General features: G+C 45.6%; 1 protein-coding gene across 2 annotated transcripts in view; it reads left to right on the forward strand.

Moving 5' to 3' along the window:
• LOC142304274 (intercellular adhesion molecule 5-like) overlaps positions 1–27,868 on the forward strand; it is an 86,473-nt gene that overhangs the window by 50,884 nt on the left and 7,721 nt on the right. Inside the window, exons 3-7 of one of the 2 annotated variants that reach the window (XM_075346495.1) lie at positions 7,073–7,366; positions 18,122–18,355; positions 22,858–23,115; positions 25,217–25,477; positions 26,330–26,596. In XM_075346495.1, coding sequence (XP_075202610.1) covers positions 7,073–7,366; positions 18,122–18,355; positions 22,858–23,115; positions 25,217–25,477; positions 26,330–26,596 — 1,314 coding nt within the window. The remainder of the gene's footprint in view (positions 1–7,072; positions 7,367–18,121; positions 18,356–22,857; positions 23,116–25,216; positions 25,478–26,329; positions 26,597–27,868) is intronic. The other variant, XM_075346496.1, reaches the window with a different exon arrangement.

The raw sequence follows: 27,868 nt of genomic DNA on the forward strand, positions 1-27,868 counted from the left end.
GCTATCTGTATACTTGCATCCTCCCCAGGAGATGTGGTATGGTCTGATTTGAGTTTTGTGCTTATCAGAACAATTTCCTGCAGCTGGTTATCCCCAGAGTTAGTAAGACACATGAGATGACTTTTTCACTGCCAGCATCTGTACTCCAATTTAGTTCAGTCTGCTGACTGGGGAAACGCAGGGGATTGGAAGCCTCTTATATTGATTTTTTTTTTTTTTTTTTTACAGGAATAAAAAAGAAATCCTGTAATAAAATGATCTGCAAGATTTTTTTTTTTTTTTTTTTAAAACCTTCCATTCTGAATAAAATTATAAAAAAATAAAACATAGTTTAGTTGTTTTTTAATTTCAGAAAATTCCCAAAATATATGTTGATTATCAGGTTTATCTTATCCTCATTTTGAGTAGTTTGATCTATTTTGATAGAATTTACTGAATTTTCAAAGACTATAATACAATTAGTGAAAAATATAGAATTGAGACATTTTACGTGAGGCATTAAATGAAATGTTTCAGGACAGCATTACATTTCGATCTTTCACTAGAGCTATCTCTAACATTTCAATTAGAAGACATATTAAGGCTTTGTGTGTCACGATGTCTATTGGATAATGAGGAACTGGGATACCTAAGCTCTCTCTCAAGCTAGGGGGCGCTCGGATGTTCCTATCCTCAGGGATACTCTTAATGGTAGAGAGGCCTGAGTCTCCTTCCTGTCCCTACTCTTGACCTGTCCTGATCTGATTCCCCTTTCCCCAGGGAGTAACGCGACAGGAGTGTAATGAAAGCTCACAGATAAAGACAGACAAGGAAAAACCAAAACTCTGAAAACTCTGTCACACAGCATGCACCAATAAGAGACTAAGGAGGAAAAACAAGAGCAGGAAGGAAGCTACAAAACAACAAAGGTAAACTCCACAACCGCACCAATTAATGAGCACAACTTTCACCAGTAAGTCTCGGACGCAACACAGCGCAGACCAACTTAGAGTAAACTATAGCTGGCATTGGTGGAAGGTTTCAACCAGCATAACTAGGATATGATAGGCCTCCACACAACATGTGACCAAAGGAGCAAGCAGACCAGCAGAGATTAACTTGCTAGCCTGTCTATGAATCAGCACACAGCAGGTCGACTCCCGAGTCTGCTGGTGTTGATCCCAGACAACAGAGAAACCATTGGGCAGAGTGTCAGAATCTGCAATATGAACGGAACCCAGCGCCACCATGACAGTTGGCGAAGTTTGCGCAAAATTCCATGAGACATCGTGCACACAATCATATTTTCAGTCCGAATACTCTTCGTCAAAAACTCAGATCGCACTCAGACCATTGTTATTTAATGGGCCAGTGCAGATTAACAAATCTTTTTTCACTGATGGAAAAAAAAATTGCTGCATGCACGATTTGCCTCCAAGAATCAAATGGCACACACCCATTCAAGTCTATGGGTCCGCTCATTTGTCGGGGTTTCTGCTGTTTTGGCACCTTAGGGGCTCTCTAAATGTGACATGGCGTCCCCAATCTGTTCCTGTAAAAATTCACTCCAAAAGTGAAATGGCGCTCCTTCCCTTCCTAGCCCTGCTGTGTACCCAAACAGTACTTTCCAACTGTACCGCCCCGGGGCTTGGCCGCAGCCGAGCCGCTCGGATCCAGGCTCGTCGGTGGGTGGCTTGAGCGCCTCCGGACCCGGGGGTCACGTCGCTCTGAATGGAGGCTGGCGCTACGTGAGGGGTTTCGGTGGGGAGGTTCACGGCCGGAGCCGCGGTTTTGGGTTTAAGTTCCTGATGCCACCCACGGGTCGTGGTGAGTGTGGACACCACCGCTGCCGTTGACTAGGCTCCTGGGGACGGAGTTGCGCAGCCAGGTGTTGATCCCTCCGTGGGTAGGGGGGTTGATGGTCCCGGGGCCCGGTTGTTGGGGTTAGGATGTAGGACCGCGGGCGTGTTGGTGCGATGCGGGGTGGTGCGCGGCCCGAGGGCACTGTTGTACTCACTATGAGAGATATACCAGAGTCTCTGGTAAACCAAAAAGATGGTGGTCGGTGCCTGCAGCCGGCTGCGTCTGGTCCCCCACCCGGTTTGGTGGTCCTGCCTTTCTCCTGCACCTCTTTATGTTGTGTTGACTGCCTATGCCTCAGCAACGGGAGTCCGCTCCCCAGCTTTGTGTGTGTGTTGAGAGAGCCCGTTTGCCCGCAGACGCTGGCCCGTGGGATCTCTCTGCATAAGCGGTGGCCCTCTATCCCCCTAGTTGGGCTGTTGTCTTCAGTCGGGACTTGGGTGGGAAAGAACCTAAGGTCCAGACCCCAATCAGTTAATTCGACTCAGTCCAGTGGTTTCTGGGCCTCGTTCTGGGTCTGAGTACCCTTCCTGGTGCTCCGGTTTCCAGTTGGTTCCCCGGTTCAGTACCAGCGGGCCACTACCCTGCGGTCCCTTACGGTTCCACCAGCCGTCTTACCGGCTCCTGCAGCCGGCAACCACCGTCTGCCTCCTGGCCACAGGGTATCTGGGCTACGACCCAGATCCATGACAGACGTTTACTCCTTCTAACTCCTCTCCTTTCCAACTACTCCACTCTCCTCTCCCTCCTAACGGATCTGTTGTGTTTTCCCGCCTCAGGCTATCTGAACTCCTCGGTGGGCGTGGCCAACTGCCTGGCTCCACCCCCTGGGGTGAACGTCAAGACCTGAGAGGGGTGACTCAGGGTTTTTAGGTTGGCTGCTGTTACCTTTTTAGGGGACTGGTGTTTGTGCAAGGGCCTGTCCGTGACTTTCTGGCTAGTCTAGGGCGTCACACAACCGCATGTGAGGTATCATTGTGCTAAGGAGAAAACGGATCCATAAATTTGTTGCGCAATCCTTCTTGCTACCATTCTGAAAATGTAAAATTTGGGGCTAAAGTAACATTTTCATGGAAAAATAAAGTCATATTTAATTTTCAGAACCCAATATTATAAAATTCTTAATCACGTGTAAGATCAAGATGGTCACTACACCAGTCTATGAATTCCTTGAGGGGTCTAGTTTCCAATTTGAGGTCACATGTGGGGGATTTCTGCTGTTTTTGCACCTCGGAGGCTCTGCAAGTGCAACATGGTGTTCACAATGTATTTATCACAGGGATCAAGGAAGAGCAGGGACTGGGGCTATTAGACTGGCCCTCAGAATAGGGGGGCCATGGCTATCCCTTATCTCAGAGTTGATTCTGATGGTGAGGATATCTGAGCTGCCAGCCTGACCCTGCTCCGGACCAAACCTGATCTAATACCCTCTCCTTCTGTACCCTAGGGGGGGCCAGGACAGGAGCGTGTTAACACCAACAGTGATAAACAAACAGGGGAAACCAAAACTCTATCACACAGCACACACACAAAGTTATCAGACAACAAATGATAAGGCGGAAAACAAAGAACATGGAGGAAGTCCACAGTACACCAAGCAACACACAGTAAATCACCAGTTACTGGAACACAGCAGCACACAGACTGGATAAGCAAAAAGCTATAGTCAGCATGGGAAGACAAATTCCTCCATTGTAAAAAGGTGGGGAGTACCTGTGATAGGTCTCCCACAACATGTGATCCAAAAGGCAACCAGCAGGCTAGCAGAAACTAACACCTGCTAGTCCGATCACTAATGAGCACACAACTGGTCAACGTCTGAGCCTGACTGTGCAACTCAGAAGCACCAGAGAAAGTATAGTGAGGAGTGTCAGAGTCTGTGGTCTGAACAGCGTCTGAAGCCACCATGACAAGTTTAAAGTTAAGAGCCAAACACCATTTGACACTATTCAAGCCAAAATTATGCTCCAAAAATTATACCGCACTACTTCCCTTCTGAGCCCTACCGTGTGCCCTAACAGTAGTTTTCAACAACATATAGGGTATCGATGAACTCAGGAGAAATTTCACAACAAACTGTAGGTCCATCTTCACCTATTACCCTTGTAAAAGCAAAAAGTGTGGGGCTAAGGCGACATTTTAGTTAAAAAATGAAATTTTTCATTTCTTCTATTTTAGGTTGAATTAATTCCTGCGAAACCACAAAAGATTAAGCAAACTTTCTGAATGCAGTTTTGAATAAATTGAGGGGCGCAGATTTTAAAATGGGGTCTTGTTTGTGGGTTTTCTGATATTGAAGACTCTCAAATTCATTTAAAATGTGAAGTTGTCCCTAAAAATATAGGTTTTGTAAATGTCATTGAAAAAAAAAGAAAAATTGCTGATAAAATTTCAAACCTTAACAACTTAAAAAAAAAAAAACAAAAGTAACTTTAAGGATGATGCTGACATAAAGCAGACATGTGGTAAATGTTATTTATTAACTATTTTGTGCGGTATGACTTTCTGGTTTAAGAGAATAAAAACTAAAAGTTTGAAGATTTTTAAATTTTTTTTCAAATTTTGGATATTTTTATAAATAAACGCGAATTGGATTGACCTAAATTTACTATCATGAAGTACAATATGTCATGAAAAATAATTTCAGAATCACCGGGATTTGTTGAAAGATTCCATAGTTATTAACTGATTAAGTGACACTGGTCAGAATTGAAAAATGAGGCTCGTACATTAACGTACACAGTGGCTTGGTCCTTAAGGGGTTAAATTGACAGATATTTAGTATGAAATCCCCCTTGGTGTTGGACAACCCCTTTAACCCCTTCCCGACCAGGCAATTTTCCGATTTAGTTTCTTTCTCCTTTTATTCCAAGAGCCATAGCTTTTTCACTCCCGTCGACAGCCATGTGAGGTCTCGTTTTTTGCGGAAGGAGTGTTACTTTTGAATGACACCATTCGTTTTATCATGTGATGTAATTTCAAGTGTGGCAAAATAGGGAAAAAGTGATTTATTTTTTTTATTTACAGCATTCATTTTAGGGTATAAATGCCATAGCATTGCTGTATATAGCAGACATCACAGAACCCTATGAGGGCCAGCCACAGGCTGCTTTTCACAGGGGTACAGTCAGGAGAAGAACAGGGATCTTCAGCAGAGCCCCAGCCATCATGGAAATCCCTCACCGCTCTGCAATTACGTCATGGACGCCCCAATGGGTGAACAGAATGATACACACCCATGCAGGCGCAGTGTAAATGCCGCTGTCACAGATTGATAGCTGCATTTAACAGATTAATAGCCATGAGCAGAGCTTCGTTCCATGGCTGATTATCACAGCTGTCATCTGCCTGGAAAGATAAAGGTTTGGCTTGCAAGCCTGCATCAAATTAAGGGATCCAGCATATGATTTACCCATACATGACATGTCGGTAAAGGGTTAAAGTACTGGTCATAGTGGGAACCATTGATGGGAAAAACTTGCTCTTTCAGGGTGTGTGCACATGATGTCTTTCTCAGGCACATTCCTGAAAAAGAAGTAGCAAAAGCACTAAAAAAAATATAGGACACAGCAATGTCAAAACGACATTGCTGTGCACATCCCCTCTTATGTCACTTCTTTTGACCTTTTCGGAGTTTGGAAACCTTGAAGCGGTTTACAGCAGTAACATGTTCATTCTCCAGGTTGCTTACTCTATTTACAGAGGAATAGAGCAAAAGTCGCCGGCAGGAGCTGCTGGAAAAAAAATGACAAAACAACCAAAAAGGAGCGCCAACTTCTTTCTGAAGTGGATTCGTCTTGGAATACTAGGTGGTTCCACCAATGTCTTAAAGACTCTGTGTGCACGGACTTGGATTTAACTATAGTAACCCATTTTCTCCTTTATATTTTGCATTCTTTCATTGACCTTGATGGACACGTGTCTTGTTTCAACTTTACTAACAATGAAGCTAAGACAGAAGATCACTGAAATATTGAATATGTAGTACCCTTGTCAGACCCACTTTGCTTCACCTTTGTCACTGGACCAAAGCAGTGACACCGTCTTCCGTTGGCATATTGCGATTACTAGGTGTCATGATTCCTCTGTGCAGAGCATCTCGCAGACTAGAAGATGCTCTGCTGCGATTTCCAGGTTACAGACCTGGCAGTGACACAATTCTTCTGTGCAGAGCATTTTGCCTTTGGAGATGCTCTCCTGCGCTTTCCTGAGTTACTGAGCTAGCAGCTTGATTGACAGTGCAAGATTCCATGTTGGTGCTGATTACTCAGGTGTTCCATCTTCCTAGTCATTGCTCAGGCTTCTTTACTGAGCATGCTCGCCCAGGACCTTGCCAGTTGTATTTTCTGGTTCTGCTGTTGTGCTGTTGCCTCTGCTAGTGTTCTGATCTTTGTGTTCTGACCCCAGACTTTTATTTGACTCCTCTCTGCCCGCACCCTGTTCCTGCCATGACCTCCTGCCTTTTGATCTCGGACTGTTTCTTGACCACGTCTGTTTTCTCCCTGTACTGGATTTCTGACCCTCAAATTGTGACCTGACTACTCTTCTGTTTACTCCTTGCGCTCATCTGTGTCCTCCTGTTATCAGACCCCGACTTTCCTGACTACTCTTCAATCTACACTGCCTGTAAGTAGTGAGTAACATCACACTAGGCACCGGTAACATCATGACATGGCATAAGGCCTGTGGACTAAGCCTCCCATCACATCGCAATGTCATCGGCACTAGGGTAAATCAACTATTAGGCTATGGTAGTACCCCAGAGTAGTACTAGAGTAAATTAATTAAGTTTTGACAACCTTTCTTTAAAACAAAGATTTTCCATATATCTTAATAATTGAGATGCTACTTTCTCCATGTATGAACTTTTGCCTAAAACTGGAATATAAATATGTATCTATGGCCACACCAATGCAATAATTATTTCTTACCCAGCCGCCATGCCCTTTCTAACATAGGCCAATATTTTGTTGGCTTTCCATGCAGCAGACTGGCATTGAACGCCATTTTTATTGTATAATTAATACACCTAAATCCTTCATCGTTGCAATTTTTTTTGTAATAGGAATACATATTTTTTTTTTTATTATTCAAGTTTTCTTCCTTAAGTTCAAACATCAAACTTGTCCTCTATTTTGGTGGCCATTCTGCCCCTTTAACAAGCCTTGTATGCAGTATTAGAGTCCGCATTGATTGAGTCCAATTTATTGTAATTGACTTCTTATTTTTCTAGCGTCACCGGATCTACCTATTCCAGAACTGAGTTTCGAAGATAAGATCAATGAGGAGGAAGACACGGATATCACGTGCAAATTAGGAGGCATGGCAGACGTGGAGGTGAGCTTGGAGATAAAAGGAAACACAACGTTAACTAGCTGTAATCAGAAGAAAGAAGAAGGGTCCGACAAAGTGATGTACACCAGCAAAAAGTGTACAGTGGAGGTCACCAAAGAGATGGACAAGATGGAATTCGTATGTGAGGCTTATTTTAAAACCCAGAGCAAGCCAGAGAAAATGTATTTACAAAGTAAGTATGAATGGATATGACCAAGACACTCACTGATGAAAATATCTTCCGCTCAATAGAAATGTCAAGTTTACAATTTTATCTACTTTAATTAAAGCTGAAATACTAAACTTTTTTTAATATAATTTCCGATCAACACTTGTAAACTTCCGAATCTTTGTAATAAACTCCATTACCTAAATTTGCTTTATTTTCTTCCAGAATCCATGCTGAAAGAGCTGTTTTAGCCGCCTTGTTCATGCACTTAGAGCAGCTGATTTGCAGCTGTATCAGATATCCATACCGCAGCGCGATCTTCTCTGCTCCATTCCTTCATACTCAGGCACTAATTTACAAAACAAACACTCCCCAAGTCTGAGGATGAGGGATGGGAGCAAACAAACTTCACTGCAGTATAGATATAGATACATGTTATGATCTGGTCACCGTGGATGATCACAAAAATCCCATAAGCAGAAAAAACACAAGAGTAGTTGGAAACTGAGCTGACCGCAATCCCCTATCTATTGGACAACACTAGAAGTAGCCGTGGAGCGTTCCTAAACACATCTAGACGCCACATCACAGCTGGAGAAGCTTACTACACCTCACAGATAGAAATGAGGAAACCTATCTTGCCTCAGAGTATTCCCCAAAGGAATAGCAAGCCCCCAACATAAAAAGGCAACGGTGATATAAGAAAACACAATGCTCAGACAGGAAATATAAATTAGCAAAGGCGAAGCGCGACTTCCAAGGTAGCACAGGACAGGACAGATAACTGATTGTGGACAGTGCATAACCCTGCGGAATAATACGAATTTCCTGATAAGAAAAATATTTACAACACACGGACTCTTCCCCACTATATCAGGTACTCTTGTAAATAATGGGAGAAACAAAATACCAAAAATAACACAAGAAATACAAAAGTGCAAATAATAAAATAGAACAGGGAGACTCTGCCTTTTCTTGCAGTGGGGCCTGCAGAGGGCAAACCCCCATGCTCATCAAAACAGAAAGACAATTCCTCTCCTGCAAGAAAACAGACTTTAAGCAAAACAAAAAGAAAAACAAACACCCTTAGGTGTGGATCAGGCAATAAAGCAAATAACTTGAAACTTATCTGGAATAGGACAGGCACAAGATAAATGGAAGGACAAACTCCAAGCCAATTCAGAGACAGAGGAACAACATCTATACCGGCCCCAGCTAGCAGACACTGCTCTTCTATTTAGCCCAGGCTGATTTGCAATTGGGCTACCCAAACTCCCAATTAACTCCCCCACCTGTTGAGGTACAGTCATCTTCACCCCCAGTCCTGACCACCAGAGGGAGCTCCAAATCATCACTCATCAGATGACATTCACAACAGATACAGTTGCAGTTCAAATCAGCAACTCCAAGTGCATGAACAAGGCAGATAAAGCAGCACTAAAAACATGGCATTTGGGAGAAAAGGAAGCAAAGTAAAGCAATAAAATGTATTACAAAGTTCATAACTAGAAGGCAGAAAGCCACAATATAAAGGTAGGAAAAGGATAGCATGGTACACCTTCCTACATGGCACACTCTAAACATATGAAAAACAAGGAGGACAAGCAGAGTGTAATGCAAAATGACAATATTTATTTATACAGAGGACTGGCACAAAAGGAGATCAGCGGCAAAATCAGAGGCATGTGTGTAACAGTTAGTGTATGAAAACCATATAACATACACATACAGTGTCAAATAGCAACCGTGAGATGGTAATATAAACATGGAGTGCTATGAAGAAAGCATAATTGAGGCAGGTATATAGTAACTGCCAAATACAAGAAAATGGGCAAAAGTCATGGCATGAGCACAAGATAAATGCCCCACACTAATATGTGTCAGACATAACCCATAAGCCATAAACACAGCACGGATGGTGAGTTTATCAAATAGCAATTGTGAGATGGTAAAACATGAGTGCTATGAAAAAATCATGATGAGGCAGGTATATAGTAACTGCCAATACAAAAGGATGGGCAAGAGTCATAGCATGTGCAAAAAAATATAAATGCCCCACACTGCGTATATATCAAGCATGACCCATACACATAGCACAGATGGTAATAGACTATTATGTACATATATATAACAATTGCATTGTATACACCAGTTTGCAGACACACTGACCGTCAGGTCAGACATAAGGAGTAAAGGGCAATGGGCAGCAAAAAACCTAAAGTAGGAGAGGCATACCCATAGTCCACACACAGCCTGTGAGTAGCAGCAAAGAGGTCCCCCTGGAGACCCCGACGCATACGTTTCACGATCCTATATTGGTATGATCATTTCATCAGGGGGATAACCACGCTGTGAGCAAGCCATGCTTTTAAACATGGCGCCAAACCTCCCTGGTCACTCCCCCACCGACGTCAGCACAGCCGCACCACAGGTGTTCCGGGCTCCGGAATCCCCAGCAATCAACGCCCATCAATACGGTATGCGCATGCGCGGGAATGGGGACGCATCACCCACACCCGGCGCATGCGCAGGGGCGATTCAAGATGCCGAGGAGACCGGAAAGATATACCCGGAGGTGTAGCTGTGAGACGCAGGGAGGGAGGGACGAGGGAGGTGGCATAACACATAAACAAACGTGATCACGCGGACAAGGAAAGATGTAGAATACAGAAGATCTTCAGTCTTGAATATAAATCCTAATCCGTGATCACAGTCATGTAATGAATGAGTGAATGCCATGCGGAAGTATTCAGCGTTCCTTAGAAAGTGCCAGGAAAGACTTTTTTACTAAAATTAAAAACAAAATTTATATGATTAAAACGAGGCACTTAAAACCAGGAAGACAGGAGGAAGACAGTGATTATCACAAAAATGGTGCAAAGCTAAGATGTTCATTTAACCCCCTTGGGGACAGTGTTCCCAAGGTGTAAATCCAGCGGGTTTCACGTTGGGCTAAAATTTTCCGTACGTTCCCTCCCCTTGCGCCCCCATGAATAACATCAATGCCCCTAACAAGTAGGGATCTTGAATCACAATCATGGAAGGCACGAAAATGACGTGGAAGGGTCTTTAAGCTAGAAGTATCGACCACCGTCCGGGCCGCAGCAATGTCCCTCACATGTTCCCTCACACGTTTACGTAATTCTCTGCTGGTAAGACCTACATATATCATGCGGCAGCCGCACGTGGCATAGTAAATCACATTGCTGGTGCCGCATGATATATAATGCCGAATGTCATAACTGCGGTCACCATCCACAGAAGTGAAGGACGAAGTGCGAAGGACATTGCTGCAGGCCAGACAGTGGCCGCAAGGAAAACAGCCCTTAAGGGGACTACCAAGGTCCAGGAAAGTACTGGGCTGACGTGGAATGTAATGACTCCGGACAAGAATGTCACGTAGATTACGTGACCTGCAAGGTGTCATGAGGGGGCTATTAGACAATAAATTCCGAAGGGTGGGATCAGACTGAAGAACCCCCCAATGCCTGTTCAAAATAGATCGCATGCTATTCCACTCATGGTTATATGTGGAGATGAACCGAATTGAACCTGAATCAGAGGAGCTGCCAGACTTAGCCGCGCCACCATAAAGCAAGGTAGAACGAGGGGTATGTTTTGCCCGTAAGTAAGCTCTTTTAATGCTCCTATTACTATAGCCCCGCTCTTGAAACCGAATCGTAAGGTCCGCCGCTTGCTCCTCAAACTTAAGGTCAGAGGAGCAAATGCGCTTCATGCGCAAAAATTGACCTGTCGGAATGGCCCGAATAGTAGACTGATCATGGGACGACGAGGCATGCAGCAAGGAGTTAACCGAAGTTGATTTGCGGAAAACATCCGTCTGGATAACCCAATTTTCATCAATTTCAATATCAATATCAAGGAAATCCAAACAAATTAAATCTCTCTGGGAGGAGTTTTCCAATGCCTGTTCAAAGGGATTCCTCAGCCTTCTAAGTGAACTAGACAGTGCCTCGACCTCGGAGATGGAGGGGGAGATGGAGAAACTTCTGACCATAATTAAAGAAAGCATGTCGGCAGAGGCTTTGGCCAAGTTCACTAGTCAGAATGAGTCTGACCTAGCACGCCTGGAAAAGGAAATTAAAACTTTAAAAATCAAAAAGTTTCAACGCGATCAAAACGACTTCCATCAAGACCGCGTTTATAGATGGCGATCAAACGTGGCAGGACGCTGATCTAGATCGCGTTCATTTTCCAGGATACGAGGTGCTGGCTCAGTGGGACGACTTAATACGGTTCCTAGTGATACTGATGAATCTGACATGGAGATTGGTCAAACCAGTGGCATCCTGACAAGGCTCAAGTCCAGACAGCAACAGCCCAATACGGGCAAGTGCAAAGCACCACAGGTAATAAATCTGTCTAACCATACCCTCTCCACCTCCCAGATTGATGTTCTGTCTAGGGGACTATCTTTTTCACCTACCCATTCCTTTCACTGCTTCACAGCAGTGAAAGATTTATATCTTTTTGCTCGGAAGGTTGTTTTAAGTAAGCTTCATAATAAACGCATCCTCTCTGGAGGACCATTGGACCCTAATGAACAGCAGGCTATACGGGATCTCGAGGAGCTGCTAGACGAGGTTGCGCCTACTTCGCAAGATACATTTCCATCATGTGCCTTACCCAGATCGACCAGGTTTCCCCCCTTGTCCGTTTGTCCTGCTGTTGAGATATTCACTAAACTTGTTGTCAGTGATTTCGAAAAATTGTCCAGGAAACGTCGCTATGATAATTTAACACATCAAGATAGACTGGCGATTGAGTCCCTGGACAAGTTGGACGACATTGTTATCAAGCCTGCGGACAAGGGGGGAAACATCGTGATCTGGCCCACTATCATGTACGAGAGGGAGGCACTTCACCAGCTACGTGATAAGGCTACCTACCACCGACTCCACTATAGCCCCGCTCAAACCTTTTCCGCTCAACTCCAGTCTATCCTCGGCAGAGCATGTGATGATGGCATCATCAGTAAGCAGGTTGTAGAGGGACTCACAGTACGTTTTCCAAAAATATCTACTTTCTATCTACTGCCAAAAATCCACAAAGATGCCCTTTGTCCTCCTGGTCGTCCCATCGTGTCCGGCATTGAGGGGTTGTGTGAGCCAATATGTCGATTTATTGACTATTACCTAAAACCACTGGTTGAAACACTCCCCTCATATGTCCGTGACGTTCTCAGGAGGATAGATGGCATCTCTGCGGATGAGGGGACACTGCTTGCTACTGCAGATGTTGAGTCCCTCTACACCTGCATTCGCCATGAGGATGGACTTGAGGCTACTAAGCATTTTTTGTTGGATTCCGGTCGGGATGGCCCGATGTGTGACTTAATCCTTGAGTTGCTCCGCTTTGTCCTCACCCACAACTTTTTCTTATTTAAAGATAATTATTATTTGCAGCAACGCGGCACTGCCATGGGCGCAGCCTGCGCGCCTTCGTACGCAAACCTCTTCCTGGGGTACTGGGAGAGGGGTTTGCTTTGCGACGGGGGCGGGCCGGCCGATGCTCATGTGCAGTGCTGGTTGCGATACATAGATGATTTGTTTATTTTGTGGGCGGGCAAGGCGGAGCAACTTGACGAGTTCATGGGCCGACTAGGCATGAATTCTTTTAATATTAGGTTAACCCATAAGAGTAACGCAAGGCGTTTGGATTTCCTTGATATTGATATTGAAATTGATGACAATTGGGTTATCCAGACTGATGTTTTCCACAAAACAACTTCGGTTAACTCCTTGCTGCATGCCTCGTCGTCCCATGATCAGTCTACTATTCGGGCCATTCCGACAGGTCAATTTTTGCGCATGAAGCGCATTTGCTCCTCTGACCTTAAGTTTGAGGAGCAAGCGGCGGACCTTACGATTCGGTTTCAAGAGCGGGGCTATAGTAATAGGAGCATTAAAAGAGCGTATTTACAAGCCAAACATACCCCTCGTTCTACCTTGCTTTATGGTGGCGCGGCCAAGTCTGGCAGCTCCTCTGATTCAGGTTCAATTCGGTTCATCTCCACATATAACCATGAGTGGAATAGCATGCGATCTATTTTGAACAGGCATTGGGGGGTTCTTCAGTCTGATCCCACCCTTCGGAATTTATTGTCTAATAGCCCCCTCATGACACCTCGCAGGTCACGTAATCTACGTGACATTCTTGTCCGGAGTCATTACATTCCACATCAGCCCAGTACTTTCCTGGACCTTGGTAGTCCCCTTAAGGGCTGTTTTCCTTGCGGCCACTGTCTGGCCTGCAGCAGTGTCCTTCGCACTTCGTCCTTCACTTCTGCTGATGGTGACCGCAGTTATGACATTCGGCATTATATATCATGCGGCACCAGCAATGTGATTTACTATGCCAAGTGCGGCTGCCGCATGATATATGTAGGTCTTACCAGCAGAGAATTACGTAAACGTGTGAGGGAACATGTGAGGGACATTGCTGCGGCCCGGACGGTGGTCGATACTTCTAGCTTAAAGACCCTTCCACGTCATTTTCGTGCCTTCCATGATTGTGATTCAAAATCCCTACTTGTTAGGGGCATTGATGTTATTCATGGGGGCGCAAGGGGAGGGAACGTACGGAAAATTTTAGCCCAACGTGAAACCCGATGGATTTACACCTTGGGAACACTGTCCCCTAGGGGGTTAAATGAACATCTTAGCTTTGCACCATTTTTGTGATAATCACTGTCTTCCTCCTGTCTTCCTGGTTTTAAGTGCCTCGTTTTAATCATATAAATTTTGTTTTTAATTTTAGTAAAAAAGTCTTTCCTGGCACTTTCTAAGGAACGCTGAATACTTCCACATGGCATTCACTCATTCATTACATGACTGTGATCACGGATTAGGATTTATATTCAAGACTGAAGATCTTCTGTATTCTACATCTTCCCTTGTCCGCGTGATCACGTTTGTTTATGTGTTATGCCACCTCCCTCGTCCCTCCCTCCCTGCGTCTGACAGCTACACCTTCGGGTATATCTTTCCGGTCTCCTCGGCATCTTGAATCGCCCCTGCGCATGCGCCGGGTGTGGGTGACGCGTCCCCATTCCCGCGCATGCGCATACCGTATTGATGGGCGTTGATTGCTGGGGATTCCGGAGCCCGGAACACCTGTGGTGCGGCTGTGCTGACGTCGGTGGGGGAGTGACCAGGGAGGTTTGGCGCCATGTTTAAAAGCATGGCTTGCTCACAGCGTGGTTATCTCCCTGATGAAATGATCATACCAATATAGGATCGTGAAACGTATGCGTCGGGGTCTCCAGGGGGACCTCTTTTCTGCTACTCACAGGCTGTGTGTGAACTATGGGTATGCCTCTCCTACTTTAGGTTTTTTGCTGCCCATTGCCCTTTACTCCTTATGTCTGACCTGACGGTCAGTGTGTCTGCAAACTGGTGTATACAATGCAATTGTTATATATATGTACATAATAGTCTATTACCATCTGTGCTATGTGTATGGGTCATGCTTGATATATACGCAGTGTGGGGCATTTATATTTTTTTGCACATGCTATGACTCTTGCCCATCCTTTTGTATTGGCAGTTACTATATACCTGCCTCATCATGATTTTTTCATAGCACTCATGTTTTACCATCTCACAATTGCTATTTGACACTGTATGTGTATGTTATATGGTTTTCATACACTTACTGTTACACACATGCCTCTGATTTTGCCGCTGATCTCCTTTTGTGCCAGTCCTCTGTATAAATAAATATTGTCAAAGTTCATAACTAATAACTTTGTAAAGGTGTATCAATAATTCAGCTAAAAAATGTTTAGCTACTCTCTAAGGGGGGCTCAGCTGGAGATCATATAGGGGGATTTTGGAAAGAAACTCCATCAAAATGACATTCGTAGAGGTTGCCACGATGAGACAATCCCTTTCATAATTTGAGGCCCTGATGAAAAATCTAGAGCTATGGGGAATGTGGCCATTGACTAGCATTCGAGGTATTGTGAAATACTGGGTAAAGTGGATAATATATGAGATTGGGAGGATGAGGGTAAAGTAAATATTGAAGAAGACACATTTATTGTGGAATTCCAGTAAGGTCATATACTAGTCTTGTGGATACTGTAGAATTCTGGGTAATTTATTTGTCAACAGTCTTAAAGTGATTTTTCGGGACTAATTTAATTTTTTACCATGGGGATGAGGAACAACAGGGAGGCAGTTGGTAGCTACCTGCCTGTTCTACCCGTCTTAGAGCGGTCACAAATCGCTCCTTCCCGTGACTCTGCTGCTCAACAGAGCAGGTCTTCCTCTTCCTGGCTGTTCTATTGATGGGACATGACTGCTGACGTCATGCTGATTGATGGCTCCCCGCAGTTAGGCAATGGGGAGCCAGCTGTCAATCAGTATTACATGGGCAGCCACAGAGCAGAGCAGAAGAGAAGCAGATTTTCTGTCTACGTGATGCCATTGGAAGCTGCAGAATCACTTCCTGTGACCGCTGAGTCGGCAAACATTGCCAAGGGCAGTAAGGGCAAGTAATTAGCAACTAACAGCCTGTTAGTGCTCAGGCAAATTAAAGATCGAAAAAAATTAGTCCTGCAAAACCCCTTTACATTTACCAGAACTATCCTGATTTCTCAGAAACAATCACAGAAAATGTGGTTATGTCCTAGACTGAAAGGAATAGGGTTTGTCTAAGCCCTGACCCAAAGTGAGCTGTTCTGTCTGGTACTGTGGGCTGGTGGTAGGAATTAAACTATACAATAGAAATGCTAAGTATTTTGTAATGACCCTCTAAGCCAGCACCGGGAAAATTGTGTCAATGTGGTTACTGAGGCTATGAACCAGCATACCGGGTAATGAGGCTATGGGCCAGCATTCTGGGTGATGAGGCTATGGGCCAACATTGTGAGTGATGAGGCTATGGACCAGCATTCTGGGTGATGAGGCTATGGGCCAGCATTCTGGGTGATGAGGCTATGGACCAGCATTCTGGGTGATGAGGCTATGGGCCAGTATTCTGGGTGATGAGGCTATGGGCCAGCATTCTGGGTGATGAGTCTATGGGCCAACATTGTGAGTGATGAGGCTATGGGCCAGCATTCTGGGTGATGAGTCTATGGGCCAGCATTCTGGGTGATGAGGCTATGGGCCAGCATTCTGGGTGATGAGGCTATGGGCCAGCATTCCGGGTGATGAGGCTATGGGCCAGTATTCTGGGTGATGAGGCTATGGGCCAGCATTCTGGGTGATGAGTCTATGGGCCAACATTGTGAGTGATGAGGCTATGGGCCAGCATTCTGGGTGATGAGTCTATGGGCCAGCATTCTGGGTGATGAGGCTATGGGCCAGCATTCCGGGTGATGAGGCTATGGGCCAGCATTCTGGGTGATGAGGCTATGGGCCAGCATTCTGGGTGATGAGTCTATGGGCCAACATTGTGAGTGATGAGGCTATGGGCCAGCATTCTGGGTGATGAGTCTATGGGCCAGCATTCTGGGTGATGAGGCTATGGGCCAGCATTCTGGGTGATGAGGCTATGGGCCAGCATTCTGGGTGATGAGGCTATGGGCCAGCATTCTGGGTGATGAGTCTATGGGCCAACATTGTGAGTGATGAGGCTATGGGCCAGCATTCTGGGTGATGAGTCTATGGACCAGCATTCTGGGTGATGAGGCTATGGGTCAGCATTCTGGGTGATAAGGCTATAGGCCAGCATTCTAGGTGATGAGGCTACGGGTCAGCATTCTGGGTGATGAGTCTATGGGCCAGTATTCTGGGTGATGAGGCTATGGGTCAGCATTCTGGGTGATGAAGCTATGGGCCAGCATTCTGGGTGATAAGGCTATAGGCCAGCATTCTAGGTGATGAGGCTACGGGCCAGCATTCTGGGTGATGAGGCTATGGGCCAGTATTCTGGGTGATGAGGCTATGGGTCAGCATTCTGGGTGATGAGGCTATGGGCCAGCATTCTGGGTGATAAGGCTATAGGCCAGCATTCTAGGTGATGAGGCTACGGGCCAGCATTCTGGGTGATGAGGCTATGGGCCAGTATTCTGGGTGATGAGGCTATGGGCCAGCATTCTGGGTGATAAGGCTATAGGCCAGCATTCTAGGTGATGAGGCTACGGGCCAGCATTCTGGGTGATGAGGCTATGGGCCAGTATTCTGGGTGATGAGGCTATGGGTCAGCATTCTGGGTGATGAGGCTATGGGCCAGCACTCTGGGTGATAAGGCTATGGGCCAGCATTCTAGGTGATGAGGCTACGGGCCAGCATTCTGGGTGATGAGGCTATGGGCCAGAATTCTGGGTGATCAGGCTATAGGTCAGCATCTGGTTAATGAGCCTATGGGCCCACATTCTGAGTGATGAGGCTATGGTCCAGCACTCTTAGGGATGAGGCTATGGGCCCACATTCTGAGTGATGAGGCTATGGGCCCACATTCTGAGTGATGAGGTTATGGTCCCACACTCTGGGTGATGAGGCTATGGGCCAGCATTCTGGGTAATGAGGCTATGGGCCAGCACTCTGGGTAATGAAGCTATGGTCCAGCACTCAGGGTAATGGGGCTATGGACCAGCACTTTGGGTAATGAGGCTATGGGCCAGCACTCTGGGTAATGAAGCTATGATCCAGCACTCAGGGTAATGAGGCTATGGGCCAGCACTCTGGGTAATGAGACTATGGGCCAGCACTCTGGGTAATGAGACTATAAACATGAATAATCCTGGGTAACGTAGCTTTCCTGCTGATGATAATAATTATTTGTATGTTCATGTATTTCCTCCAGGAGATCCCGAGTTCACAGACTGCCCTGGTAAACAGGTATGGATAGAAGGACAGGAAAGCAGCTTCCATTGTAAGGCCACTGGACATCCATTACCCACTGTGACCTGTGCAAAAGGCAATGATAAGTTCAAGGAGGGAGAAAAATACAAAGCATTGAGAAATATGACCGGCACATATTCCTGTATTGCTGTAAACTTTGATAGAGATTCCAAGTCCGTAGAAGTTTCCGTTCAGTGTAAGTATCTGTATACCCAGCTGAGTGGGCAAAATATAGAGTGGCATCAAAAATACTGAATTAGAACTGTACGAACTGCAATGTTAATATTGGGCACCTCCAAGGGCATTTCTGGAGTATAAGACATACATACCCCCACAAGCAGTCATAAGTATAACGTTTATAGAGTGACACTTATTACCGCCACACAGTGATATATAATAGCTCCGTACTATTACTGAATAAAGTGAGCTATATGTGCCGCCCCCACGCCTGTAGCAGCCGAGCTGCTCGGATCCAGAACCGCTGTGTGGTTCGAGGGATCCTCTGGACCCGGAGGTCACGCAGACACGCCAAATAAAAAGGGAGCCGTAGTTGTACGGGCTTGGCCGTATTCAGTTCGTGACGCCACCCACGGTGTGTGGTGAATGATGGCACCACCGCTGCTGTTGTGGGACACCTGGGGGAGATGGAATGGCAGCTGGATGTTAACCCCTCCGTGGGTAGGGATGAATGCCCTGGGGCCCAGTGGCTCTGTGCAGGGAATGGCGATGGCAGGGGCCTGCACGCCCGGACGTACCAGGGGAGGTTTGGTTACTTACAGTTGAATAAATCACATGAGTCTTTGGGTAAACCAAGGTGCTGGTGGCCGGCCGCCGTGGCCGGTTGTACTCTGGTCCCCCATCTGGGGTGGTGGTCGCCGTCTTTTTCCCTCTGCACTGTGTTTGCCTGTGTTGGACTTCCCGGTATGGAACACGGGAGTCCGCTCCCGGCTTGTTGTGTACCCGAGGAGCCGTGCCCGCTGACGCTGACCCGGGGGATCTATCCTAGCGGTTGCCCTATCACTATCTGTGGGTTGTTGTCTGCTTTTGGGACTTTGGTTGGTACAGGACCTAAAATCCTGCCCTCAATTTGTTAATTAGCTAGGCCGTTAGTTCCGGTCCTGGCTTCAGGGTCCAAGTACCCCCTCTGTGCACGGTTTCCGGGTCGGTTCTCCGGTGTCGGCAACGACGGGCTCCAACCCTGTCCCGGTCCACCTCGGATCTCCGGCTGCCGTCTTCCCATCGTCTGCTGACAGAGATCACCGTCTGCCACCTAGCCAAGGCACCAGGGCTCCGACCCTGGTACCTGTCAAATCGAGCTTCACCTCCGCTGGAGCTACACCTAGCCCCCTGCCTCCACTCCTCTCAACTTGACTCCCGACTTCACTCTCTGACTTGAACTTTTACTACTGGTTTTCCTGTCTAGACCCCTAGGTGGGCATTTCCTAACCGCCTGCTCCTGTCCACTGGTGTGCCTGTCTTGCCCTGAGGGGGGTGGCTAGGGTTTCAGGTCGGCTGTATGTAACCTAGGTGAGGGAAGGTGTTATGCGGGGGCCTAGGGTGTGACTACCTGCGATGTCAGGGCGTCACATATATACTATAAAAAGATGAATATTACTAATGTTACCAATATACAAGGCCCCATAATAATACCGCCACACCTTGACTGAATATCAACACTATACCAAGCTAAATATTACCTCTATACTATTTCTGAATGCAGGAGGAGACTGTAAAAAGACCAATATTATCAATGGCACTATAATTATACGGCCACACCATGACCAAATAGTACCAACATACATGAATATTATCTCCATCCTATTTCTGAACAATTAACAATTTTTTCCATAAAGACACCAATATATCTTCATTATACCCAATTTCTCTTCCCTTTCTCTTTAGTATACCTATGACGTCAGGTGCGCACCCAGAAATCCTGCGCATGCGCATTCTACCTGCCATCTCTCCCCTGCACTGGTCCACCTTTCTGTGGGCCTAGGCTTCAACTTTAATGTGCATAGGCACCGGAGAGTCTCTGCTACTTCACAGTGTAGTGGAGAGATTGCAGGCAGAATGTGTAGCTCCCCGAATACATCAGGGTGCTAAAGGGAACTGCATCCTTCTCACAGGGTGCAGGACCTATCCCCCCTGGTTCCAAGTTCCCAGAAATCGGTGTCACCTCCATCAGCACCACAAATCCCAATCAACACCTCACATCATGACCTGTCAGACACACCGGTGGGTTGGTCTAGCTGTAACAGGGCCACCCACCTAGGGGTCAGGCAGACTCCTAGGAGGAACAAGAGAGAGTCTAGTGAGAGCCCTCAAAGTAAGAGGAGCTGGGGAGTGTTAGCTCCCGGGGAGTTAGAAGGACCGAGGTTGGGTCGCAGACAGTGGTTCGGGACCAGAGGAGTCGGGGACCGGTAGCAGTGACATTGGATAATGGTGCAAGAGACATAGTCTTGGAGGACTGTCGGCACCAGAAAGCCCAAAAGAACTGACTGGTACCGAGCACGACGGGGTACAGGACCCTAGGTCAGGAGTCGATTCAACGTCCTGACAATTGACCTGCAGAGGAAGGGGACCTTTAGGGACCTTCCCAGAGAGCTCAGAGACTGAGGGCATCAGCGCACCATGGGGGACAAGGTTTTCCAGAGAAAGCAACCCATTAAAGTCCCAAGTGCCAGCCCTTGGGAGCACTTAAAAACTGCCCCGGTACTACTTACAGCAGCAACGGTACTTCCATTACCGCAACCCACAGGTGGCGTCACAAACTTATCCCCTGTAAATACCCCCCCTTTATCAAAGTGTCCGCCAAGCTGGGTCCTGACGACCCCCTGGAGAAACGATCCCGGATCCGAGGAGCCCAACTAACGCCGGGGCAGCACAAATGCAGATGCACAGGATTTCCAACTGCGCACGTGAAATCACAGACAAACTAAAGAGAAGGGGAGGAGAAATTAGGGATAATGAAGACCGGAGGCAGGCTTAACTTCCAGGCTATGGGATTTGTGCTGTCTGGAAGATAACCAGCCTCTGTCCGGTCTTCATTATACCCAATGTCTCCTCCCTTTCTCCTTAGTATGTATGTGACGTCAGGTGGCTGCCCAGAAATCCTGCGCATGCGCATTCTGCCTGCAGTCTCTCTCCTGCAGTGTTCCATCCTTCTGTGGGCCCAGGCTTCAATTTTAATATGCACATGCACCGGAAAGTCTTTGCTACTTTACAGAGAAGCGGAGAGATGGCAGGCAGATTGCGCATGTGTGCCGCCCCATGCTCTGCAGCAGCTGAGCCGCTCGGATCCGGACCTTCAGTGGGTGGCTCGAGGGTCTCCGGACCCGGGGGCCCTGCGGTCACGTCGATCAAAAGGGGGTTGGCGGTTTGGGAACATAGGTGTACGGCCGGAGCCGTGTTTGAGTTCATGACGCCACCCACGGGATGTGGTGAAGGTGGACACCACCGCTGCAGTTACGGGGCACCCGGGGGAGATGTTATGCAGCAAGTTGTTAACCCCTCCGTGGGCAGGGATGGTGGCCCCGGAACCCGTTGGGGGTGTTTGGCGGTGCAGAGAGATGGGCGGCCGGAGGGCACTGATGTACTCACAATTAGTAAACACATGAGTCTCTGGTAAACCAAGGTGATGGTGGTCGGTGCCCGCAGCCGGCCGCAGTCTGGTCCCCGACCCGGTTGGTGGTCTCTGCCTTTCTCCTGCACCTGTTTGTGATGGTGGACTACCTGCGCTTGCAACTTCAGGAGTCCGCTCCCCGGCTTATGGTTGCCTGAGGAGCCCTTTGCCCGCAGACGCTGGCCCGTGGGATCTCTCTGCCATGGTGGTGGATTTCTATCCCCCTCGTTGGGCTGTTGCCTTCAGTCGGGACTTTGGGTGGGACAGGACCTATAGTCCTGGCCGCAATCAGTTAATTATCTAGCCCCCAGTAGCTTCTGGACTTAGCTTCAGGGTCTGAGTACCCCCCTTTGTGCTCCGGTTTCCGAGTCGGTTCCCCGGGTCAGTACCGGCGGGCCACTACCCTGTCCCGATCCACCTCGGTTCCACCGAGCCGTCTTCCCGGCTCCTGCAGACAGAGGCCTCCGTCTGCCTCCTAGCCAAAGGTACCAGGGCTCGTACCCTGGCACCTGTCAGTTAGCTTCAGGCCTGAAACACAGGCCTGCTTCCACTTCACCGCCACTAACAGACTCCATACTTTCCCGCCCCAGGCTGTCTGAGACTCCTCGGTGGGCGTCGTCCAACCGCCTGGTTCCGCCCCCTGGTGTGTCCATCAAGCTCTGAGGGGGGTGACTAGGGTTTTAAATGTTTGACTGTTGTCACCTTGTTAGGGGACTGGTGTAGTGCGGGGCCCTATCTGTGACTACCTGGCCCAGCCAGGGCGTCACACATGCACGGGATTTCCAACTGCACATCTGACGTCACAGGCAAACTAAAGAGAAGGGGAGGAGAAATTGGGGATATTGAACACTGGAGGCAGTCTTACCTTCCAGGCAGCACACACCCCATAGCCCGGAAGATAAAAGACATACAAGATGATTTTTCCAAAATGACTCCTCATCCAGGAGGCTAATTTCAGCTCTATGCTAACTGTATGGCCATATGGGTGACATATTCCCTTTAAGTGTCTGATTCTCTTTTCATCCAATCTGCATGTAATAATATCTACAGTGATATTCTGTTCCCTTTTTCAGACAAACCTGAGGTATTAGACATAAAAGTGAATCCCCCCCTGCACAATGATGGCGACAAGGTGACGGTGACTTGTAGAGCGGACGGTGAACCGGCTCCTACTTATAGATGGAAGACCCCATCCTCTGACGTCCAATTCTCTGCCGATAACACAACAATTACAATCACAAGCATGAAGGGCACTCACCGTGGAAAGTACCGGTGCACCGCAAGTAACGTGCATGGAGACCACAGTCTGGAGCAGGATCTCGTCCTAGCAGGTTATTTACAAGTTATCAGGACAGGGATCGAAAAATGGTGCCATTATTTCCGAGCAATGCTGTATTCTGCTACCTGCATAATAACTAAATGATACCGACAAATAAGTCCTACCCCAAAAATAAACCCTGGTGCATTTTTTTGGGGAAAAAATACACTATCTTATTTTCGGGGAAGCATAGTACTAAAGTCATATGCACACTTAGCAACATTCCCAACCAGAAATGTAGGCCATTTAGTTCCTGCCCCTGAGGATACGTGGGCATTGCCCCCAAGGACCCATAAAAAAACAAACAAAAGCAAAATAGCCATTCTTGATCATGGTTTTGTTCGATCCCACCACTTATGGAAAGGTACAGCAAAATCGGGGACTGTCGGTTAGTATGCACTTCCTGCTTCTTTATTCGTCACAAGAGATGCAATGTCAAGAAAGGCATGGTACTTTATGGAAAATTTCATTTTTTGATCCCACATCCTATACTAATTAATATCTTTATATATCTTGGCTGGGGAACCCTTAAACTGAAACAGAGCTCCAAATTCTCTACATAGACATATAGTCGAAATATGTCAGCATGCAGTCACCATTAGAGGGAGGTCAAGAGCATTTTATGGTATAAAAGAAATAGACTCACCTGTTAGCTCTCCCATTGCTCCAGTGCTGCCACTTTGGTGGTCTCCATCATTCATAGTATACTTAGCTATGCATGTGAACACTGCAGTCACTTGCCTCAGCAATGATGCCTGCATGTACAGTCTTAAGGAGATCACCAGTGATTGCCTGCAGTGGTATTAACGGCCACTGGGGAGCACTGGAATGGCATTGATACACCCTCAGCCTGTAAGGAATCTAGAATTTTTGGGAAACTTGATTAAGGCTTATCCACCATCCGGACTATCCTGTGTTACAACCTTTCATCAATTTTTCTCTGCTGTCCACATCCAGGTAGATTAGCTACAGTGCCATGGGTTGCAAACATCTTGATTATGTTGGACAAAGGAACATCTGGAGGATTTGTAACACTGAGACTATTGATATTTTTTAAAAATTGTGGTTCTTGGACAGTTCTCTTCGCCTTTCTTTTCTCCAAGCTTAGTGTGGCATACATAGACACACAATGCAATGACTGAGCCAACTTGTCCCCTTTTTATCCGGTTTCAGGTGTGATTTTCATATTGCCCACACCTGTTACTTTCGCAGGTGAGTGTGAAAGAACATCACATGCGCGCAACAAAAGTTGTATACCTACAGTTTTGGAAAGATGCCAACAATTTTGCCACTTTTGGGCTTTTATGTAAAATTATGTCCAATTTGCCTTATTTTTCAGTTGTTTTTGTGTTGTTGTAATACACACAAAACAAATAAACATGTGTACAACAAACTGTATTTTGTGGCACCATTTTCTGAGAACCATAACTTGTTTTCATCTGTTTCTAGAGCTAGATGAAGGCTTGATTTTTTTTTTGTGTGTGTGTTTGGTGCTCTGTAATTTTCATTGGTACCTTTTTGCGGTAAATAGAAAGTTTAAATCACTTTTCATTGCATTTTTTGATGGACGAAAGTAGACCCCAAAAGACGCCAATTCAGACAGTTAGATTTTTCTTTTGCATAAGTTAATTTTATATTTTTGTAGATCCGACTTTTATGGATGTGGGAATAGCAAATAAGTTTTAGACTTTTTCAAAAATATTTTATAAACTTTTTTTTATTATTTTCCAGCTATTTTTAAGTCCCCCCAAGGGACTTAAATAGGCCCCAAGCTTCCATGTTAATCCAATAGCATGTTATTATCACATGTAGTCAATCTGCCAATAATTAGGCACTGTCCAATCAAAAGACTGCAAAAAAAATACTGAATTTTCATTTCAAAATCACTTTAGGAAAACAAAAACTCCCCTAAAAAGTAGTCTTCCATTGGAATCCAAGGTACTTCCATCAGCTAGACAGAACCTCACATGGTCATCCCTTGAAGTTCAAGGTAGAACTATGTGGAGGTCTCTTTACCTTGTCTAAATTGGCCCTCCTGATAATTCAACCTACCTAGTTTCCTATTATGCATTTTTTAACACTCACTTTTTTGTGTCTATTTTTACTTTTTAAAGTCCAGCCTAAAATATCGGACATCAAGGTGGAACCATCCATGGAGGTGTTTGAAGGTGACAATGTAACTATCTCCTGCGTAGCCAGTGGATTCCCTGTACCCGTTTTGAGCTGGAACTATCCAAACGTTGAGGTTGAAAAGTCTCCAAACCAACGTGAACTCAAAATATGGGGCCTAAAGAAGAAACACGAAGGGAATTACGCCTGCACTGCTCAAAATAAGCACGGAACCATCACTCAGAGTCGACAAATCACAATCGCAGGTAAAATACCTCATAAAAAATGGTTGGTTTGGGTTCCTCAGTGCCTCTATTAGTTATCCAAAGCCCACAAACCAACAAAGTACTAATGTAAAAGTATAACGTGAAGTTCTTTTGTCAAGAGAGAAATTTAGGTAAGACTGCTAATGGAGTCTTTGTTCAGGGCAAATCCAAAGGATGGGTCCAAATTAGCTATCTGCGCAGATATAATAAATAACTCAGACAATGATCACAACGAGACGTGTTCACTGTTTTGAGCCAGTACAGGTGACTGCCTCGTGTATTTCAAAAGACTCGCAATTATACCATACAACATTCGACTTTGACCTTGAAACAAGAACAGGGAGTGATGATCCCACACATTACATCCCTAAATTCAACTGTGAGAAAACCATAATTATAAAATTCTCTCATTATTCTGGCCTGATTATCTAGTTAGCACATTCTTTCTTTGTGTGAAATCACTGATAAGACTTTCACTAAGGGCTTCACTGTTCAATGTTTATACATCTGTTCACTCGTGCTTGGTTAACCCTTTCTTGAACATACAGCTTAGAATCATATTATGGCATCTGTGCAATTGTCATATAGACACACAGATAATTATGCAATAATATCTATATTTTTATTATTTACATACACAGATAATCCTATTACATTTGAACAAACAATCTATAGCCCAGGCTACCTTCACACTTTGACCTTATTGTAAAATCTGTAAAAGGAGCCCCTTAACTATCAGGCAGGTTTCTTCTGTTGGTGCCACCTATAGCTATGCCCAGGTCCTACAATATACTATATTATGACAATACCAGGGTCATTATTAATATTCTGTGATCTACTGTTTATTTCTAGCCAAGCCTAAAGTATTAAGTATTATCGCAAAGCCATCAACAGCCGTGTCGGAAGGTGACAACTTGACGTTGACTTGTGTGGCACAAGGTGTACCACGTCCAACCTATAGCTGGCAAATCCCGACTCCTGCCACCAACACACTTTTCTCACATGATAGCAGTGTCATTACTATTTCGGCAGCCAAAAAAGTAAATGGCGGAGCTTATACCTGTATTGCTGAGAATAAGCATGGGCAGGACACAATGAACAAAGGAATTACCGTGACAGGTAATGGCATGCCTACCCTTACCCTACAGTGCATGGCATGAGAAGTCTGGAGGCCCGATGCCTCCGGGGACTTTATAACATAGAAGCTCACCTAGACATCACCATCATCATTCAAGAAGATGGCCGATCACTAATATCACATATTATACCATAAGCCGGCACATCCGCTAATACAGACTTATCATCACTCCATCTACTAACGGATTAGCCTTCCTGATAAAATATTGTGTTTCTCTATAAAAGGAATGCGTCATCAGAAAATATTACGCAACATTACGTAGCAATGACGATTTTCCATTTCCGTTTTTTCCTCCTCTTCTTCCAAGAGCCATAACTGTTTGTATTTTTCCATTAATATAGCCATATGAGGCTTACTTTTTGCGGGACGAGTTGTACTTTTGAATGACACCATTAATTCTGCCCCATATTATACTGGAAAATTGTATAAAAATTTCAAGTATGGTGAAATTGCAAAAAAAAAAAGTGCAATTCCACTATTGTTTTTTTTATTTATCATGTTCACTATATGATATGATATGACCTATCTGACCTGGCATTGTGATTCCCCAGATCGGTACGAGTTCATAGATACCAAACATGTAATGTTTTATTTTTATTTAATTGGTTAAAAGGAATTCAGAAATTTAAAAAAAAAAAAAAGTTTTCCGAGACCCGTACCGTTCTCATTTTTCATGATCTGGGGCTCAGTGATGGCTTATTTTTTGCGTCTTGACCTAATGTTTTTAATGTCCCAATATTTGGATAGAGGTGATGATTTGATTATCTGTTATTGCATTTTATTTCAGCATTGCGGCGACCAAAGGAAACGTAAATCTGGCTTTTTGGGGGGATTTATCGCTACGCTGTCTGCCAATCAGATTAATTTATTCTATATTTTGACAGATTGGGCATTTCTGAACACAAATACACCAAATATGTGTATTTTTTTATTTTAGTTTTAATTTTTTTTATTTTCATTGGGGCAAAAGGGGGGGTGATTTGAAGTTTCATGAATTTTTGAAATTTGTTTCATAGTTTTGAAATATTTTTTTTACACTTTTTATTGATCTTACTAGTCCCTGACACTGTCTGATCACTTCTGGTGTTCAAACAAAGCTTCAGCATCAGCATCCGCCCCACTCTGTACAGCAGAAATCACTATCTCCTGTGAATGCTCACCCACTATTCACAGGAGAAGTTTGTCATAACAGATGCAGAGGTCATCAGCTTGTGATTGCTTCACGGGGCCACTGGTGGTACAATCCCCGATGG

Source organism: Anomaloglossus baeobatrachus, chromosome 4, assembly GCF_048569485.1.
Source record: "Anomaloglossus baeobatrachus isolate aAnoBae1 chromosome 4, aAnoBae1.hap1, whole genome shotgun sequence".
Classification (NCBI taxonomy): domain Eukaryota; kingdom Metazoa; phylum Chordata; class Amphibia; order Anura; family Aromobatidae; genus Anomaloglossus; species Anomaloglossus baeobatrachus.